At 38.1% G+C, this 19369-nt stretch overlaps 1 protein-coding gene across 3 annotated transcripts in view; it reads right to left on the bottom strand.

Moving 5' to 3' along the window:
* LOC115410372 (disks large homolog 5-like) overlaps positions 1-19369 on the bottom strand; it is a 75380-nt gene that overhangs the window by 14421 nt on the left and 41590 nt on the right. For 2 of the 3 annotated variants that reach the window (XM_030121993.1, XM_030121995.1), the window contains exons 16-29: positions 18014-19009; positions 15601-15724; positions 14101-14245; positions 13499-13620; positions 11011-11088; positions 10416-10575; positions 10083-10130; positions 8593-8755; positions 8357-8490; positions 7136-7300; positions 5402-5585; positions 3973-4121; positions 3021-3191; positions 1742-1938 (exon numbers count right to left, since the gene is read on the bottom strand). In XM_030121993.1, the coding sequence (XP_029977853.1) occupies positions 1742-1938; positions 3021-3191; positions 3973-4121; positions 5402-5585; positions 7136-7300; positions 8357-8490; positions 8593-8755; positions 10083-10130; positions 10416-10575; positions 11011-11088; positions 13499-13620; positions 14101-14245; positions 15601-15724; positions 18014-19009 (2836 nt within the window). The remainder of the gene's footprint in view (positions 1-1741; positions 1939-3020; positions 3192-3972; positions 4122-5401; positions 5586-7135; positions 7301-8356; positions 8491-8592; positions 8756-10082; positions 10131-10415; positions 10576-11010; positions 11089-13498; positions 13621-14100; positions 14246-15600; positions 15725-18013; positions 19010-19369) is intronic. The other variant, XM_030121996.1, reaches the window with a different exon arrangement.

Below are 19369 nucleotides of genomic sequence, written 5' to 3'. Positions count from 1 at the left end.
ATTATTATTATTATTATTATTATTATTATTATTATTTCATTTTTTATATACTTATATTACATATATTGGTGTAATAACTACTGTTACTGTTATCACTTTATTATAATTTTTATCCTATGATCATTAAACTATATATGCATGCATACATACTGTGCATATTAGAATGTTACATTATAATATTATAACATAATAAGCGTTTTATAGCAATAATCATTATTATTATTGGGGCAGCCATGGCTCAGCAGGTAGAGTGGGTCGTCCGAGTTTGAATCCTGCTCTGTCCTAGTCATGTGTCGTTGCGTCCTTGGGCAAGACACTTCACCCACCTTGGTTCCAGTGCTGCTACTCACACTGGTTTATGAATGCGCATGAATGTTCGGTAGTTGTCGGAGGGGCCGTTTGGGGCAAATTGGCAGCCATGCGTCCATTAGCCTGCCCCAGGGCAGCTGTGGCTACAAATGTAGTTTACCACCACCAGAGTGAGAATGTGAGAGCAAATGAATAATGGACCAATAATGTAAAGCGCTTTGGGTGCCTTGAAAAGCACTATAGAAATATAATCCATCATTATTGTAAGTTTCATTATCATCAGCATCATCATTATCATTATCATCATTATTATTATTAGTAGCAGTAGTATTATGCTACTATGGATAGGTAAAGTTCTACCAAATCTAACTTCTTATCTCAGAAGGAACAAGATTCTTTATTTAATTTTGACAAAATATGGCTGTTGACGGTTAACAGTTGTGCAAACTGGTGTTGTGGCTGCTTCTGCGACTGAAAAGAAAATTTTTCAAGGACCTTTTCATAATCGTCAAAAACAGATTAAGCATATGATTTATACCATTTCGGCTGTACTGTAAAACTTTTTGACCTTAATATTTCAGACCTATTTCATTAAAATATAACGACATCCTTCGGTGCTGTCTGTATGTACATTTATGCATATGGAGTAAAAGTCATTTAAATAGCAGACACTCTTTCATATTTCCTGTTTTACTCTTAAATGTTCTGCCTGTCTTCGGCACTTTGTTTTTCCTGCATTTTACTGTTGTAAACACTGCAATTTCCCCGTGGTGGGATCAATAAACTCATACTTTATCATATTTTTAATCTTGTTAATGTCATTTATAGAGTTTTGAACAAAGTAATTCCATTAAAATTGTATGTGGACTGTCACTTGGCAGCATCTACGCTTTTATTCACAACTGATTATTAGCAACTGATCTTAAAAGCTTTCAGAAAATTAACAGCAGCAGTAGTGGAATTATCAACCCAGCTCGAGCTATGAAAAAATTAACTTACTGCTCCTTATCCAAGTCACTGGCAGTAAACTCTGAACAAATCCTACCAACAGTTACCCCAACAGTGACACAGAACACATTAAAGTAATTAAAACTATTACTTAAGAATATTCCTCCCAGCCAACCCTCAAATAAGCCGAGTTAAGCAGCAGCAAAAATGGGTCAGTGAGTGATTCAGGTCAGACTGACGTGTGTCATAATCAAACTGGAATTTGTATTTGCCCAAAGCGAGTGCAGGTGGGAATTTTGGACACTGTGTTTGTTTTATTGCTCAAATGGTTCTGATCTCTCTGCAGAATCCCCCAAGGCACACTAGAGACAAAAAGGCCTATGAGTGATTCTGAATTCCGTAAAATGCAGCATAATGTATTTTTTTGTGTTCAAGTGAGTGTTGTTCATTTTTAATGAAACTGTCTCTGAAGATGACTGCTCACCATCTGTGATGGGAAAAGAGTCGGTGCTGATGGCGTCCAGAGCCATCAGGTCCTTTCCGTCCTTCGACCCACTGCGTTTGTGCTTCTGCCTCCGGCGGAAAAACGATCTCCGAGCAGCGGCCGACAGAGTTTTACTGGTGCCGTTGTCGTCTTTCATATCAGCCGTGCTGTGTTTTCTGTAGAACTCCTGGTCCATCCTGAAGGAGAGAAAAGTCAACTCTAATCACAGTCCACTTGAATGATTCATCCACTACATGTACAGCCCAAAGAAACAAATTCAGATTTATTTTTACATATTTATTTATTTATTTTTTTTTTAGATTTATTTATATTTTTTCTATTTAGTTTATTTATTTATATATATATATATATTTATATATATATATATATATATATATATATATATATATATATATATATATATATATATATATATATATATATATATACATACATACACACACACACATTTTTTTTGGGGGGTGGGGGGGGGGCTACTTTGTTTGTTTTGTATCGTGGGGCAAAAACTGACAAACAAGGTTTCAAAGGGTTTCTACAAGTTAAATTTAAGACTTTTTAATGCCTATTTTACAGCCATACTGGCAAAGTTCATGACTCCTAGAATTTAGGAAAATTTATTTATTTACTCAAACACCTTGATTCCCATCGTTCCGAGTCATTTCTCACTACAAAGTTAGTGATAAGTGGTTCCTAGATTAAATATAAATTGTCGGATTGGAACAAGTGGAACTGATTAAACTAATGTTACTTTCTTTGCAGCTTAGACATTTAACAAGCACATTTAAACACAATATAAGTTTGTGGCAACATAACTTAAGACATATCATATCAAATTTAATACCTTGTAAAGACTTTAGGTATTAAATGCAGATTTGTAAATTCAAGACTTATGACTTAAGACTCTGCGGGAACCCTGAATAAAGCTAACTTTGACTATTTATTTATGTAGGTGGAACAGCATTTGTATGTTTATTAAGTGTATTTTTCTAATCTGCAATCTAAATAAACCAATCAATCCAAAATAAAAATAGCACTGTCTGTCTGGTCCAACATTTCCTATCACACAACTAAGGCATTAAGTGAGTATTACAGTTAAACCATATAAAGCTTAAAATTTACAGTTGTAGGAAAGAACATCTTAAGTATTCATAGAAAAAAAAAGTCTATGAACAAAGAGAAGCAGAAACAAAAATCACATCACAAAAAGTCTCAGTTAACAAAAAAAAAGTGTTAAACCTAAACTATAGGCTGTACTTACATGTATTTACTTGGAATCTGTCCTTTCTGCAGCTTCTGTGCGTTCTCGTCGAGCTGCCAGGCCGTCCAGTAGCCGAAGTTACCGTTTGGTAGCGTGTCTTCAACGTACAGGATGTCATCTTTCTTAAAGCTCAGCTCCTGCTCCACATCTGCCACCCTCTCATAAAGTGCTCTGACAGAAGAAGAAGCAATGATCAGTTTATTCCTCTGACCTCCGAGGATACAAGGACATAACACACCCAGAGACAGTTCGGCAGAAAGAGGCCTCTGTCAGCTCGGTCTTAGACATCACATCACTTTTTACTTTTATTACAACGCATTACATTTTTCATGCATTTCCTTTGGCGTTTTTGCTTGTGCTGAAAGTACAAAGCTAACTCCTCCATACACTATACCAGTGTTGTAGTGCTTGAGATCGGTCTTGGTCTCGAGACCGCTTCTTTAACGTCTTGGTCTCGTCTCGGTCGCATTTTTATGTGGTCTTGGTCTGTGTGGACTCAGGATTTCAAGACGAGACCACCGCCGTTAAGTTATTTGCTCACACCACAGATTAGAGTGGAAAGGGATCTATTTCAAAGCAACCAGTTATTGGTTGCTTGATTTGTTTCCCATGGTTTCCCCAGCAACGGCGGCATACAGACACACCGCACGAGTGTTTGTCTGTATGCTGGTACGTAGGCTACGGCACGGCGCGGAACACACCCCCGTACAATCCCTGGACAGACCTGTCCATAGACAATTTCAGTCTTAAAATAGAGACTTAATAGTTTGTTCACTGTTCACTCTTCTAATAATTTTTCATTGTATGTACGGTCTTGGTCTCGGCCTGCCTTGGTCTTAGTCTTGACTCTTAAAAGTCTTGGTCTCGGAAATGTCTTGGTCTCATCAAAACCCTAAACTACGCTATAAATGAAAACAAAATGCATCGACAGTATGGTGTAACAAGTTTGTACCTGATGAAAAATCCATCTCCCGGAGACTCTTTGATGACAGCCACTTCGTTCACACAGCTCTGGACCTTGAAAGTGATTGTTTCAGCCGGTTTTAACATTTCCAGGTACGCCTCCTCTTTCGTTTTGTTCTTCATGCTGACACCGTTGTACTGTTTGAGGACATAAATTACACAACTGTCAGGAGGACAACGAATGACTCATAACACAGAATGACTCATTATCAATAAATGAAAACACAAACAATACCCACGGAAATAGTGCGTTTTGTTAGTGCTACCAGCAACAATGTGTCACTACTAAGGTTATGTGAGTTCTAACTGGTACATTTATGTCAATGTGATGACTGTAACCATCTGTGATAAATCTCCTCTAAGGCAGTCTGTAGAATAGAATGTAGAATGTTTTTGAGCTTGATAACTATACAATATGGACAAAAGTATTGGGACAAGTTGAATTCAGGTGTTTCTTTTCTAACAGGGGTCTGGGATACAAAACAATAATGATAAATGTCATAATATAGTTCTATATTGTGATAAATATTGTTGCATTGCAAAATCTACCATTAAACTTAAAGGAAATATTGATGTTTATAAACTATATGGAAAAAAATACTAAGACACATCATGTCTACAGCTATAACATGTCCTGTTCGTGCTGATTTCAGATATAAACATCCATATTTCCTCAAGTTTTATGGGAGATTTTTCTTCCTAGGTGAGATGTGAAGAAAGTAGATGGTTAGTTGGGGTAGAAACTTTTAATTTACAGTAAGAGCATGAAAAACATTTTAGAAAATTTAGAGGTAAAACATTTAAAATCATAGTCATGGATTAAAAAAACGAGAAAAAACTGATGTTGAGAAATTTCTATGGTGGAATTTTATTTGTTGAAAATGTACTTTTGTGCAGCTTGCTAATATATATATATTTTTTAATATTTTTTAATTGCAGTTGTAAATAATCTTTAGGCTGCCACTTGTTAAGCCCCTTGAGGGTTTTTGGTAATCATCCATCACAATTTTTAACCAACATGTATTATGTGTAAGTTTTTTACTAAGTGAAAATTACATACATACATACATACATACATACATAAATAAATAAATAAATAAATAAATAAATAAATAAAAATTAAGTAAAAACCATTTCTGAGGCAAAACTAACCAATGTAATGATATGTACCACAATGTAAAACTGCATTATGATATTTGTCATTATTTTTTTGTATCCCAGACCCCTGTTAGAAAAGAAACACCTGATTTCAACATGTCCCAATACTTTTGTCCATATAGTGCATGTGTGACATGTGCCAGAATCTTTATTCCCACATATAGTGCCTAACATAATGATAGCTTAAAGTGACCATGTAAAATTAACGGTGCACATGTCACTGATAATTAATGGAAAAGCCCTTTAAACAAACCAGATACCTCCAGTATCAGGTCTCCCTGCAGCAGGCCATCAGGACTCCTTGCAGGGCTGTCATCATCTAGACTTTCCACAAAGATGCCATAAAGGTTTCCTCCGCAGATCTGAACTCCCAGCTCCACCTGGATCTTCTTTAGCCTCACCAGCCGAATCTCTGCCGCTCTGTGGTGGCCTGAACCCGGCAGCCTGCGATCAAATCACACCAGTCAGCATAAGAACGCAGCATACGTCAGCTTGTATACAGGGTGTTCACTCTTCATTCAAGGAAAAATTCCAGACTTTTTAGGAACTGCTATTTTTTTCCCCAAGACCTTGACTTTATGTACTTTGATACTTGCATGTCTATTTTTTTGTTTGAGATTGTACCTGTTGTGTGTAGTAGAAAAGTAAAAAGGTTATGTCTGGGCTGTGGGTTTGAGTATATTTACATTTAAGTATTGAGTAAATGAATAAAAGAAAATTAATGACACTGGTCCTTCACGGTTGAGGCCCAAAAAATGTCAAAGGTCTCCAAGTGAACTGCCCCTCTCCTGTTGGGTGCCTATGCAGAATGATTAACCCTTTATAGGGCAAGTGACTATTTTTGGTCATTTCTGCATGCATTACAAGACAGTGACAGCAACAGTTACACAGAGGCAACAATCTCAGGTCCAATGTGGTCTACAGGGTCTGTAGGGTCCACCTCTGTATGAACAGTGAGTGAACCTGCTTTGTCAGGTACCATGTAATAGTAGTACCATGTACCATGAAGTAATGGTACTAATGTAAGGAATGATGTTCAAAGAAATAATGTGGATGTGGACAGGTGTCTGGATCAGCACTTATGTTGTTCTACTGTTCTAAACTACATGTTCTTTTTACCTTACATGTGTTTTTCTTGTATTTCTTTAATATTTACTTCTTCAGTTTTTTTTTGCCACTGACATGCAAGTGACCAAATATAGTAATTTAACTGGCCTTGATTTTCGTCGTAATCATATCACTTATCTGCACTTATGTTGGTCTACTGTTATAAAATACATGCTCCTTTCACCTTACATGCATTTTTCTTGTGTTTTTTTATATGTACTTCTTGCATTTTTTTGCCACTTACAGGAAAGGAATCAAATATGGTAATTTCATTGATTTTGATTTTCTACATTACAATAAAAAAATGTAGAAAAATTGCACAAATGTAATAAAGTCTTGTTATGTCCTCAATAACACACTAAGGTTTAATTTTTTAATGTCAGAGTATTTCTGAGTGAACTATAAAGGGTTAAGAACCAGTGTATTAACTGACAGTCACGGCTGAAAAGGAAAACCTTGCTTAAAGTAACAAACTTAACCAATTGATAATACTACCGACATTGTACCCGTGGTGCCATTGTATCAAAGCGCCCTCCCGTGGTGCAACAGCGGCATTGGACCCGTACGCCCTCCTGTGCTGCAACATCGGGACATCAATCGGACAAACACGCGCCAGACAAACACGCACCGGACACAGAAACGTCCATTATAGTAGGATTACTACATACCGGTCTGTGTACAAACTCCTGTAATTACACATCATTATCATGGGCGTGCAGGCATGACCTTTGCATCGAATATGAGAGAAACTTTATTCCCTACTTTATTAAGATCTTCACATAAAATTCCAGACTTTTCAAGGTCTGGAAAACAGTGTTTCAAAATTCCATACTTTTTAAGACTTGCAAGACCTGGAAATGCACCCTGTGTTTAGTGTTGATCTGTACCTGAAGGAGCTCTGGGGGCTGGTGGCGGGGGTGGTCTGTTTGGACGGCGGCGTCATAGTTCCCTCATCCTGTTCGCTCAAAGTATCAATGGTGGAGTGATTGTCAGGGGTGGTGGCGCCGCTGTCCTGAGGCGTCGGCTGGTTGCTGATGGACTCCATACGAGAACTGAAAGAAACAGTGACACTTTTAATTATTCGTTGCCAACCTTGTTTTGAGTGGTTGAAGTCTACAAGACGATGGGCCTCATACAGTATGTGCATAGATACCAAGGTTATTATCTTTAATGAAAACTAATGAAATGACAAAAACTAAAATGGAAAATCATTTTTGTTAACTGAAATAAATTAAAACCATATAAGAAAAAACGATACCTAACTGAAAGTGTATTGTGTGCTTACAAAACTAACTAAAACGTACCAAAATTATGGATAAAATTCCCTTCATTTTTGTCTTTGTCAATGTCAGATGATATGAAATCAATCTATTTCCCTCAAGCAATTTTAGCTGGCGGCACCATATGCCACTTCATGGACCGTCACTTCTCATCACTTGTTTAAAGTCGGTTTCTTGTCCCCGCTCTACCTGGCAATATGGAGACTGAAGTTGGGAGAAAGCAGCAGTGTCCTGTATGGGATTTCTTTGAATACAACAGCGAGGGAGATAAAAGATATGAAAAAACCAAAACTAATCTAAAACTAAGCATTTAAAAAAGAACGAAAACTAATAAAAAGTAGCAAACCTGCTCTAAAAACTAATTTAAACTAACTGAATTAGAGAAAAAAAAAGTCAAAACTAAACAAAACCAAACTATAATGAAAAATCCAAAACTGTTATCACCTTGATAGATACACAGACACACAGCCCACGCTGATATTTGATTTGCCGAAACACTAGAAATAAAATATCCTCAACAAAACAAATATAACCTTCTGATCTCTTCACAACCAACTTATGGGTAATGGAAAATTTAAGCTGGACAAAAATTGTGATTTGATTTATTTTGCGATACATATCGATATCGTCTGATATGAAAAAAAAATTATTGTGATATGATTATTTTTTTTCCATATTGCCCAGCCCTGCCCTGATGTTTAAAGTACATGTACAAGTGCTACTTAAACTCTGCTGTTGTTCTTGTTATATAAACCCACTCACTACAGAGTGTGTCTGTCATAAATCTATTGTGTGGAAGGCATTCCTGGAGTGTGTTCCTGTTCTTACCCAGATCGAGAGTGATTGCCCAGCTGAAACATGTGCGGGTTATACTGAGCCAGAATGGTGACTGTATCACACTGTTGTCCAATCACCAGCCGCGCCTGCTGTTCGTTGGCATTACGGAGGTTGATCCCGTTAAACTGGAAAGAGCATAGATAAATGTTAGGCTATAAACAACCAAACGCATGTATTGATAAAGAAGAGTCGGTGGTTTAGATTTATGACAGTGTTAGCTACTGTACCTCCAGAAGTTGGTCTCCGTACTCTAAACGGGCTTGGTGTGCGATACTTCCTGCTGTTACTTTGGACACGAACACTCCGCCGTTCTCTCCACTCACTATGGAGATCCCCAGGGGTTCAGCTCCTTTCTGGACAGTCACATTGCGTGGCTCCTCCAGGTACGGCCTACAGGGAAAACAAAGAGCATATCAATAACCGTGAAGCCCTGCTAACACCATAACTCCATAAGTACTGAGACCCTTAAAACAATCAAATAGAAGTGAAAGCTGTTGCCTCTTAAGTCCCTTAAACTAGAAAATGATTTACATTTGGAGGTTCCACGGAATATAAATCTAAACCAATGTTAAGAAAATTAGAGCCCAGTTGAATAACTTTTTAATTAAAATTGCATTTCTGAGAACAAAAAAATGCATGTTCAAGATTCTTGAGTACAACAGCTCACTAATCACTTCCAATATTGACAGTGATTTGGGACAAAAATACCTTCATTCTTGGACAGTGCAATTATATCAAACTCATTTGATTAAGTTTTTGTTTTCAGAAAATTGCGAAGAAAAAAAAATAAAAAAAACACCCATCACAAAACTAAGATTATTGCTTATTCTGGAGATCCCCATCACCACCACCACCACCAATCTTGCAATACAGTATACTCATTGAGACTATATTTCTCTAGTCATCATCCACTAATAATCTATTTTATTATGATTTCTGTATACTGAAACCTAGAAAACCCTACATTTTCTTTTTTTACCAATATTGCACAAATGTGTAGTTTTAAAGAATTATAACAAGTATACGCACTGAGACTATGTTTCTCTAGTCATCATCCACTAGTCAAAAGTCAAAAAAGTAAGTCAGCTTGCCATGGGGCTCTAAGGTGCAAAGTGAACATAGTAGAATAAAATATCAAAAAGTATCAAAATAAAATACATCTATTGTATTATCATTTCTGTACACTGACACACAGAAAACCCTAAAAAAAAATTTGTTCTTGTTTACCAATATTGCACAAATGTGTGGTTTTAGAGAATACTAAGAATATGTTTGGTTGATCAAAAACGCCCATTTTTCTTGTAGCCCCAAAAAAAACTTTAACTGTGTTTCACATGTCAATTTTCAGTCTTAATAAATCATGCAAAGCTGAACTTGGATAAACTTGCCAGCATTAAAAAAGCATCCATTCCCCCTGCATGCAAGTGCACATCTTGCAATGTGTCTACATCTATCCAAAGAGCCAGTGCTGTACTGCCTCGATGCATTGGCAGCCTTGGGTTAGAAAGGGCTTAAGTAGATAGAGGATCTGTGTAACAACAGAATATGGGATTTGTGCAGGGCATGCATTATACATTTTACAGCTCAACTCAAGTCATGCATCATACAAGATTCATCAGTGCTTTGAATAAATTACAAGCAGAGTGTTATAACATAAAGGGTGCTCTAACAATAGTTCAGATACTGAAATGTAATTTGCTAGAAGAAGCTAACCAACCTCAAGCTTCTTAAAGAGAAGAACTTGGGCTTAAAAGCCTGTGGGAGTCTGACAGAAGAATAGTTAAAAAAGAGACAAATCTGAGACGAGACAAAGAAGAAAGTGATCACCCACAGCAGGACTGCCAGGGAGAGTGGAAAGAAATGAGGAGAAAATGATAAATGATGCGTCTGGGTTGTGTTGTGATGAGAGAATATGGGGGCTCACAGCTTTGTTTACAGTTTTACAAGCACTAAATCACTCTGACGTAGACAAGCACAGACAAATAGTAGAAAATGTGTCGTGTTCTGCTGAATGATGGTGGGGTAATGGCCCGGACGGGGGCTGGCGTACCCATCCTTCCGCTTGTCACAGACAGGAGCGGGGCTGACTGATATCCTGGGCTGGATGGAAATGGAGCTCTGTGATTGGCTGCTGGTGAAAGATGATGTGTCCAGATTGACGGGCGACATCGGAGGTGTTGGGCTGCTACACTCTGAGTGAGAGAGGGAGCCTAGAACAGAGAAAAGGCATGAAGTCACACATGTATGGGGTTTATAAGACTCTAGTGAAGTTGATGCACAGTCGCAGAAAAAATTGTTAGACCATCAAAAGTCATTAAAAACAATGGTTATGCAATCAAGTACTAATTCCTGTGTGTATCATGTGACTAAAACAGACAGAAAAGAAAACATGGAATGACTAAAAGCACTGTTTTCGGCAGCACAATGCCATAGATACTGATGTTAGAACTTAAGGGATTTTGGTTATTATCAAGAAAACCATGGAAAATGGCTAGATATCAGCTCTAAAATTAAACTACTATGAGCTATGTTTGTTGTTATCATTATATTTAGCTGTACCAGGCATTAAAATGAACAAGAAACTGAAGAAAACAAGGGTGGTCTGATAAATTTTCCTTGACTGTAGCTACTGAAGTGAACTTTACCTCTATCGGATCCAGTGGAGCGTGTGTAGCGGGTTGGAGGGATCTTGATACGCTCCGCCCTGAACTGTAACGTGGAGCCTAAAAAGCATTGGAGAGAAACAACACCCAGTGTGAGCGCTGATAATCACAGTACTCTAGGAGTTGTTTTTCCTTCCTCGATGCACCGGCCTCAAGTTAACCCATAAAGACCCAAACAGCCACCGGTGACACAAACCATCTACTGATCTCAACTGTTTAATACCTGTTGATCCACTAATCCTATCAATACATGTAAATAATTGGTGTAAAATACAGTTTGTCATCTTTTCATGGTCGTCAGATATGACCCATTTGGACGTTCAGAGGCTCTGTAGTTACCGTGGAAACAGTCATCTTCTACAACATTTATTCACCAGTAAAACCCATGGAGTCGGGTCAATGAAAGTGGATGAAGACACTGGGTTTATGTTCAATTAGTGATAGATTTTGTTGAAAAAGTTACTTTTTCTTCAGTTTTCTCTAGTTCTGATATAATAACCCTCAACTTTACTCTGAGCTTTTATGAGCATCTACGTGATCAGTGAATTAAATACAGGGAAATACATGATTGTCACAGAAAAAGCACAAAATACAGAGCATAATATTATAATAAATGGTGATAAATCACTTAAGAAAGGTTAAAATAAAGAGAAAAATTCCTTTGGAAACATAGCACTGGGTCTTTATGGGTTAAGAAAGCCTTAACAAGCAGATATCAAGTACATTTCCTGAAATTAGAACTTGCTGCTGCGGCTTGCCATCTTTGATCGGTCCTCGTCATCTTCTGGAGTTCTGTTCACACCGGGCATTAACATGTGTCTTGGGTGATCTGATCACAAGTAGACAGCTCTATGCACGTCAGGTCACAAGCATCTCGAGTGACCACTGCTGATCAGATCTCATTTCCTACTTTATATGCGATAAACACGTGCATCTCTTTCATTAGCTGAGACCAAATACATAGTCATTTATAAACTGACAGGAGAAAGTAATGCGCCTCCAAAGCTGGGGTCAACTGAATGATTTTCAAGTTTTTATTACTTTGATGATTATTATTTGGTTATGTGATGACAGGCATTTGATAGTGACTTATGTTTTACTATTTTCACAGGCAATTCTTATTCCTTACTCGAGCATTTTCTTACACCAGCTGTAGCAATCTCCACATTCTACATTTTTAACAGGCTTCAACCAAGCACTAAATCAAATTAATTTTTTACAACTTGTTAGCAGGTCTCCAAGCCTGAAATTAACTGAAGTTGATGTTAGATTTTTTGACTTTGTAAAGACCTGCTGTGATCAGGGATATGCATGTACAGTCACAGAATAAATTATTAGACCATCAAAAACAATGATTATGCAATCAAGTACTAACTCCTGTGTCTATCATGTGACTAAAACAGACAGAAAAGAAAACATGGAATGCCTAAAAGCACTGTTTTTGGTAGCACAATGTCATAGCTATTGATGTAAGAACTGAAGTGATTTTGGTTATCATCAAGAAAACCATGGAAAATGGATACATATCAGCTCTGAAATTAAACTCTTATGAGCTACTTTTGTTGTTATCATCATCATATTTGTCCAAACAAATGTACCTTTAGTTGTACCAGGCATTAAAATGAACAAGAAACTGAAGAAAACAAGGGTGGTCTAATAATTTTACCTGTGACTGTATGCATGTATGGGGTGTGTGTAGATTTTAGGTTTTTTCTTCATTATATTTTTAACTTTAACTCATTTATTACAGGTCACGTATTTTATGCGTTTTTAGTTGCATGTGTTGTTTTATGTGTTGCAGAGCAGCTTGTTTTTGCCCTTGTCTAAGCTAAATTTCTCCCACGGGAGACAATGAAGTGAACCTTGACCTTGACCAAACAAAGACCAATGTGCAGGAAAGTGGAAAAAAACAAAATAATAATAGATATTGGATCTATCTCTTGCACCAGGGAAACCAAATAATGGCAGGTAGGAAGAGGTTTTGTTTAATTACTTAGAGGGCAATATTTAAAGGAAAGAAAGAAGCCACTAATTGCCTAGGGCTGTTTACAACACTGGTCCCTGGAGGTGCATTAAAGAGAAACAAAACTTTGAAAGAAAATGGGTAAAAAAACCCAACCCAGAACGTGATGAAACCCATAATTAGACTGTGGATCTGTATGATAACATTGTGTAAAACTGGGGGTTTTACAGTCAATGAGGTCACCAACACCCTGATGACCCATGGTATTCAGTTCAACAACTTTTAATAGACTTATAGAAATGTATATTATTCATCATAATATTAACATCTATTTGGTTTATTTCTTGATTTGTGTCAACATCACGCAAAAATCAAAACTGTCTGCATATTTAGATGGAAGTACAGATAAGTGGAAAAACCTTCCAGATACGAGGACAGGCAGGGACCGAAGTATTTCACAACATATTCCAGAGTATCATCTGTCCTAAACTAGGACTTTGTGCGTACCCAATCTGGCGCTGGAGGGCAGAGAGTTGGTGGTGTGGGCCGACTGGCTGCAGCTTGTCTCAGTCAAGTCTCCAGTGCGTTTGTGGCTGAGGTCCAAACTGAGGCGACCTTGATGCTGGGGGCTAAAAGTGGAGGAAAAAGGACCTCAATAAGTCCCTCTGCAATCAATTATTCATCTTGGAGAAGATGGAACTTTGTCTACACCATCTGTTCATGAGATCTGGGGCAGCGTAAACAACGTTGTTGTGAACAATAACTGCATCAAAACCATATAAAAGTATTAATTAAAACCAATATGCTAGTCAAGACAAAGCAAAGGAATGTCAGTAAATGTGTTTATCTGTTGGTGAATTTGAGATGAATGATCATTTTTTAGTCAGAAATGCTAAACAAGTCATTGAGAAGCAATTATTCTACATGCGTATTCTTCTGAAAACCAACAACCAGATGATGAGAGTCCTTACATTTAAAAAAAAAAAAGCTGAAAACCACCACATTTTCTGAAAACATTTCCGTAAGCTGGCTGAAACCTGTTAACCGATTTCAGGGGAAACTGGACTCCTGGCATGGCACAGTGAACACACCGCCAGATGTTTTACTACCTTGTGAGTGAATGTGTGTGGACACCAGTGCCAGGTGCTGGAGGGCTGTTGTTGGACTGGATCTCATGGCTCCAGGCTGTGTACACTGGGTTCCTCATCACCGCCGTTACAGCAGGACATGGGGCTAAACCACGCTGGGCAGGATCTGAAGAAACAAAAACAGCACAGGGATGAGCAGAGGAAGACGAGGGATAACGTGCGTTTCAGATTAATGATAGAGCCGAAAGGGAAATAAGGAACGCAGTAGATGCATAATAAATAAAATGAGGAAACGTGTAACCAATACGTAACCCTTTATCAGGCAAGTGACTATTTTTGGTAATTTCCGCATACATTACAAGACAGTGACAGCAACAGGTACAGTGAGTCAACAATCTCAGGTCCAATGTGGTCTACAGGGTCTGTAAGGTCTGCCTCTGCATGAACAGTGACTGTACCTGCTTTGTTAAGTACCATGAAGTAATGGTACTAATGTAAGGAATGATGTTCAAAGGGAGAATGTGGATGTGGACAGGGGTCTGGATCAGCACTTATGTTGGTCTAATGTTCTAAAATACATGATCCTTTCACCTTGCATGTGTTTTTCTTGTATGCTTTATGAATACATTTTTTGGATTTTTTTTTTTGCCACTTATGGGTAAGGAACCAAATATGGTAACTTCATTAACCTTGATTTTCTACACAATAAATGTTTTTTTTTTTGACAAATTTCACAAAAGTAATCAAGTCTTGTTATAACACACTAAGGTTGATATTTTGAATTTCTGAGCATTTCTATGTGTGAACTATAACGGTTTAAAGCAATTAAATTAAAGACAGATTATAGACAAGAAGTGAATGATCATCCATTTATATATACACGATTTAAGACACGAAACAGCAAGTCTTACTTTTTCTTTTTATTAAATAAATATTCTTGTGCACAACCGAGCACCATTTTAGTTTAGCTAGAGCTAAATGTATACATGGATGAATAAACTCTACTCTGAGTTCATGAATGAAAAAAGTAAGATGAATAAGTGCAGGGTAAAATCCAAAGCAGGATTTTCTCATTTGCCAAAAGTTGAAAAATCAGAAAAACTGAGATGTCACTGGAGAGAAAAGAAACATTATTCGACAAAATAGACCATGTTTTTTTCAGAAACTAAGCCTTTTTAAAAGCGAGGCTGATCTATTGTTCGTCAACCTGTAATTTCAATTTCTCTACGGGCCAGTGGAAATACAATGTTTTACCAAGAGCATCAACCTGTAGTATAAATGCTGGTAGGGTAGTGGATGTATTAAAGCCAGTTTTTGGTAATTTTTTTCATCTATTGCCTTTAAAAACATTTGTTCAGTTCATTTTAACCAGTTGGAGTTTGTGTAACTTATTTTACTGACACCACTCTAGTGCAATGTATGTTTAAAAAAAAAAAAAAAACCTCCATGATGTGTACCTTAATAGCAAATATTCCATTGTGATTAGGAGGGACAGCAGGAGAGGACATTTGTGAGACTTACGTGCGGTGATGCTGCTGTAGCTGGGGGGTGAAAAGGGCATGCTGTACCGATTAGTTCGCATGGGTGAAAATCGCAACAAGTCCACCGGCTCTGGGGAGTTCTCATCATTTGAGAAACTTTGCACCTGCGAAAGAAATCAGATAATTAGACTAGGTCCGCTGCAGTTAATGATCTGTAATTCTGAAAAGGTCAGAAAAGGCCAAAGAAATGTCTCCAAACACAGGAGCTTTACCCGATCAGCTGTACCGAAACAGAAATTAAGCACAAAGATGAAAATGAGAAAAGCAATTGTAGAGTGTGAATAATGTACATCTGTTGTAGTTTGTTCCATTTAATCTTTTATACAGGGTAATATATAGTATAATAAGTACTGATAGCCCTCAAATATTACTAGGATTGTTAGAACTGAGGGCTATATGAGGTTATATTCTCCTGAGACCCAGTGAAATAAATGTTTTAGTTTGTTTTAGTTTTTCAGATACAGTTTTCTTTTTTTTCTTTTAAATGGAATGTCCTTTGCAGTGGACAGGACTTAAAGCTGTGAAGTAAAGCTGTGAAACTCTTGTCCCCTACAGAGGACAAAAATGCAATGTGGGTCTCTGGAGGATATAACAACAAAACTTGTAACTCAACATGCCTTCTGTAATGGTAGCTTGATTTTGGAAAATGTGTTATGTCTTTGTAAAATCTACACAAATAATACTCTATATCAGGGGTGTCAAACAGATGACCCGGGGGCCAAAACTGGCCCGAGGGATGAATATGTGAAATACAAAAATTACACTGAAGATTTTAACAATCAATCATTTTAGTTTAGGGACTACATAAAGCCCTACTTTGGTCTCAAGTGGATCAAACCAGTAAAATACTATCATAATATCCTATAAATAATGACAACTCCACATTTTATGTCTTTGTTTTGGGGTGAAAAAAGGGAAATTACATGAAAAAGTTCACATTTATGAACTATCGTTTCACAAAGTGTGAATAACCTGAACAAATATGAACAACCTGAAAAGTATTGAGAAGTAAGTGTCATTTATTCTGCCTGTTATTAAATGTTTTGTCTATTTGTAGATCCACTGAGGTATGCAAGTTATAATGCACATGTGTAAATGATAAACTGAGACAGACTATTATTAAAATTGCACCTATTTTTCTTAAGAAATTCAGGCTGTTTATGTTACTCACTTTTTTTTAAGATAGTTTGCAAATATAAACATTTTCACCACGTAATTTGACTTTATGACACTAATTTCACTGTTATTATTTTACTGGTCTGGCCCACTTCACATCAGATTGGACTGATTGTGGCCCCTGAACTAAAATGAGTTGGACAGCACTGCTCTATATAAACAAAGCAACCGTCTGGAAATTGCTAATTATAATCATAGCTTAATTTGATCAGTTACATACTGTACACAAAAAACGTTTGTTTTTTTTTAATGGGTGCTTCTATGAAAGTGGTCCCTTAAAACAGGACATGGGGGGGCTAAAAATTCAAACTGGATGTAGACTTGTGTTAGGAAGCAAGTTTGGAAGCACTTTAGGTCTAATTTAACAATAAGTATTTACTGAGATAAAAGAGAAACTATTTTACAGATAAAACACATTTTTAGATTATTTTTATACAAGAATCTGCATGTAACAATAAAAAGGACATGAAAATTACATGCTACTATTTTTTGGGAAATCGTTTTATTCTCTCACAGGTACATTTTGGGAATTGAACTAATTATGCAAGGCGGAGAGTTTCACAAAAATGACCGCTGTTGAAAAAAATCACTCGCAATTTATTTGTGTTTAAATGGGCAGGTTCTGCATGTAACACCAGTAGACACGATCGGTTACACGCAAAACCTGGAATGAGACTGCCGATTCATAAAAAAACCTGCACGTCTGGATTAGAAAAACCACTAGGATCGTCAAATTTACACAGTGTCTTTATTTATACAGGTATATAAGACCATTTCAAGCCATGTTTTTCAGATCAAATGCACTGACACCTACAGAGCTTTTCATGTCCCAATTTTGGTCCTATTTTTGGCCCCAATATTTTATCAAACATTCATGAATTTTGAGATGGATCAGAACAGGAGTATAACTTTTTTTTGCATTTATCTGAGGTCATTATTTGGTACATCCTGGGAGGAACTATGTCTAAATTTCTCTTTTACTATTGGGTCTAAAAAAGCTGGCAAAGTGCCAGGTACCAAAATAAACCCAGTTTCATAGAAGCATCCAAATATATTCTAATGTTCTTCCTGTTAATTATGTTTATTTAGAGGTTACTATGTTATGCATGGTACAACTGTGTTGGCACAAAAAGACAACAACCCCTGGGGAAACGGGAACAGCTGACAGGGAACCCCTCTCATGTGTTGCCCAATCAGTTAAAGACAGTATCCGTTACCTGCATGGGGACCGGGATGTGCAATGGTGTCACATTTCTTCTAAGTGCCGGTGCTGATTTTGGCCGGTATCTCCTCTTTTCCGGCTCTGCGGCTCTGTGTCGACCCCCCTCCTCTTCAGCCGGTTTCTTGGAGTTGGTCTTGGTCTCACCTGGAGGAGGTTCGGTGTAGTACTGCTGGGTGCCTGCCTCGGGCTCATCCTGCGGGCTTGTAACTTGGGCCGGCGAGGCTGGCGGGGTCCCGGTGGTGATGGTGGAGTCGGACGCCGAGCTGTTCTGCTGGCGGTGTTTGAACCTGAACGAGTCGCTCCTGGCCGGCGGTGTGGGAGGGGCCTGCACCGATTCTGAAATGGAGCTCTGAGGCGAGTGCTTTGGCAGATGAGAAAGAGACAGGTAGTCCAGTTTTGGAGGGGCGTCGGGCCTCCTAAAGGCGTTCACTTCAAAAATGGACTTCCTCTGTTTGGGTTTTTTGTAGATGGACAGTTGGGTGCACTCAGGAATCGCCGCCCCCACCATGACTTTAGGCCATGTGCCTCCGCTGGGCTTCGCCGGTGGGCCCTTCCCTCGGTCCACGACAGTCTGTGGGGGGCTACAGTCAGACACCACAGGGGTGAAAGTGAACGGCCGGTGGTGGATGTCCTGCCTCCTGTAGCAGAAGTCAGGGTGGGGGTCTGAGGGACTGTGGGAAGTGGAGGAGGTTCCTTGGTGGGACAGGGAGCGCGAGTGCAGGGAGCCGTTAGAAAAGGGCTTATTGTGGCAATGAGAGCTGCTGGTGCTGCTGTCCAAAGAGTCGCCTGCATCCTTACATGTATCGTCACTTCGGCTGAACAAGTCACAACTGCAGCTGTCCGTTTGTGTGGAGCAGTTATGTTTGGAGCAGTTGTGTTTGGAGTTCCTGCAGTTTCTGGCGTGGACGTCACAGGACTGGAGCCGAGACGTCTTTTCAGAGTCCCTCAAACTTTCGAACAAACTCTGGCCGGAGCAGCTCTGTGGAAAGAACTGTTCAGAGGAGGAGGGCTTTCAGCGTTTGGGACTTAAGACACAGGACTTTAACGCGTTAAAAAAAAACATCTTTAGATATAAAACAAGTGAAAACAAAACTTACAAATACCCCCACCCCCCTATTTGTTTCTTTTTTTTTTTAATTAGTTTTAATGTATCTTGTATTTATTCTTATTTTACTAGTTTTACCATATCTTGCATTTGTATCTACAGCTTTGTACAGCACTTTGCGTTCTTTTAAATGTGCTATATAAATAAACTTGACCTTAACCGATCAGTCGCACAATACTTTGCCTCTCCTGCTCACTGATGCCGTGCCTACCCAGGGATTGGTTTTGAGTATAAACTTTCAGTCTT

Source organism: Sphaeramia orbicularis, chromosome 19, assembly GCF_902148855.1.
Source record: "Sphaeramia orbicularis chromosome 19, fSphaOr1.1, whole genome shotgun sequence".
NCBI lineage: Eukaryota > Metazoa > Chordata > Actinopteri > Kurtiformes > Apogonidae > Sphaeramia > Sphaeramia orbicularis.
The sequence above is the reverse complement of the archived record's forward strand: the minus strand, read 5'-3'. Positions and strand labels throughout refer to the sequence as shown.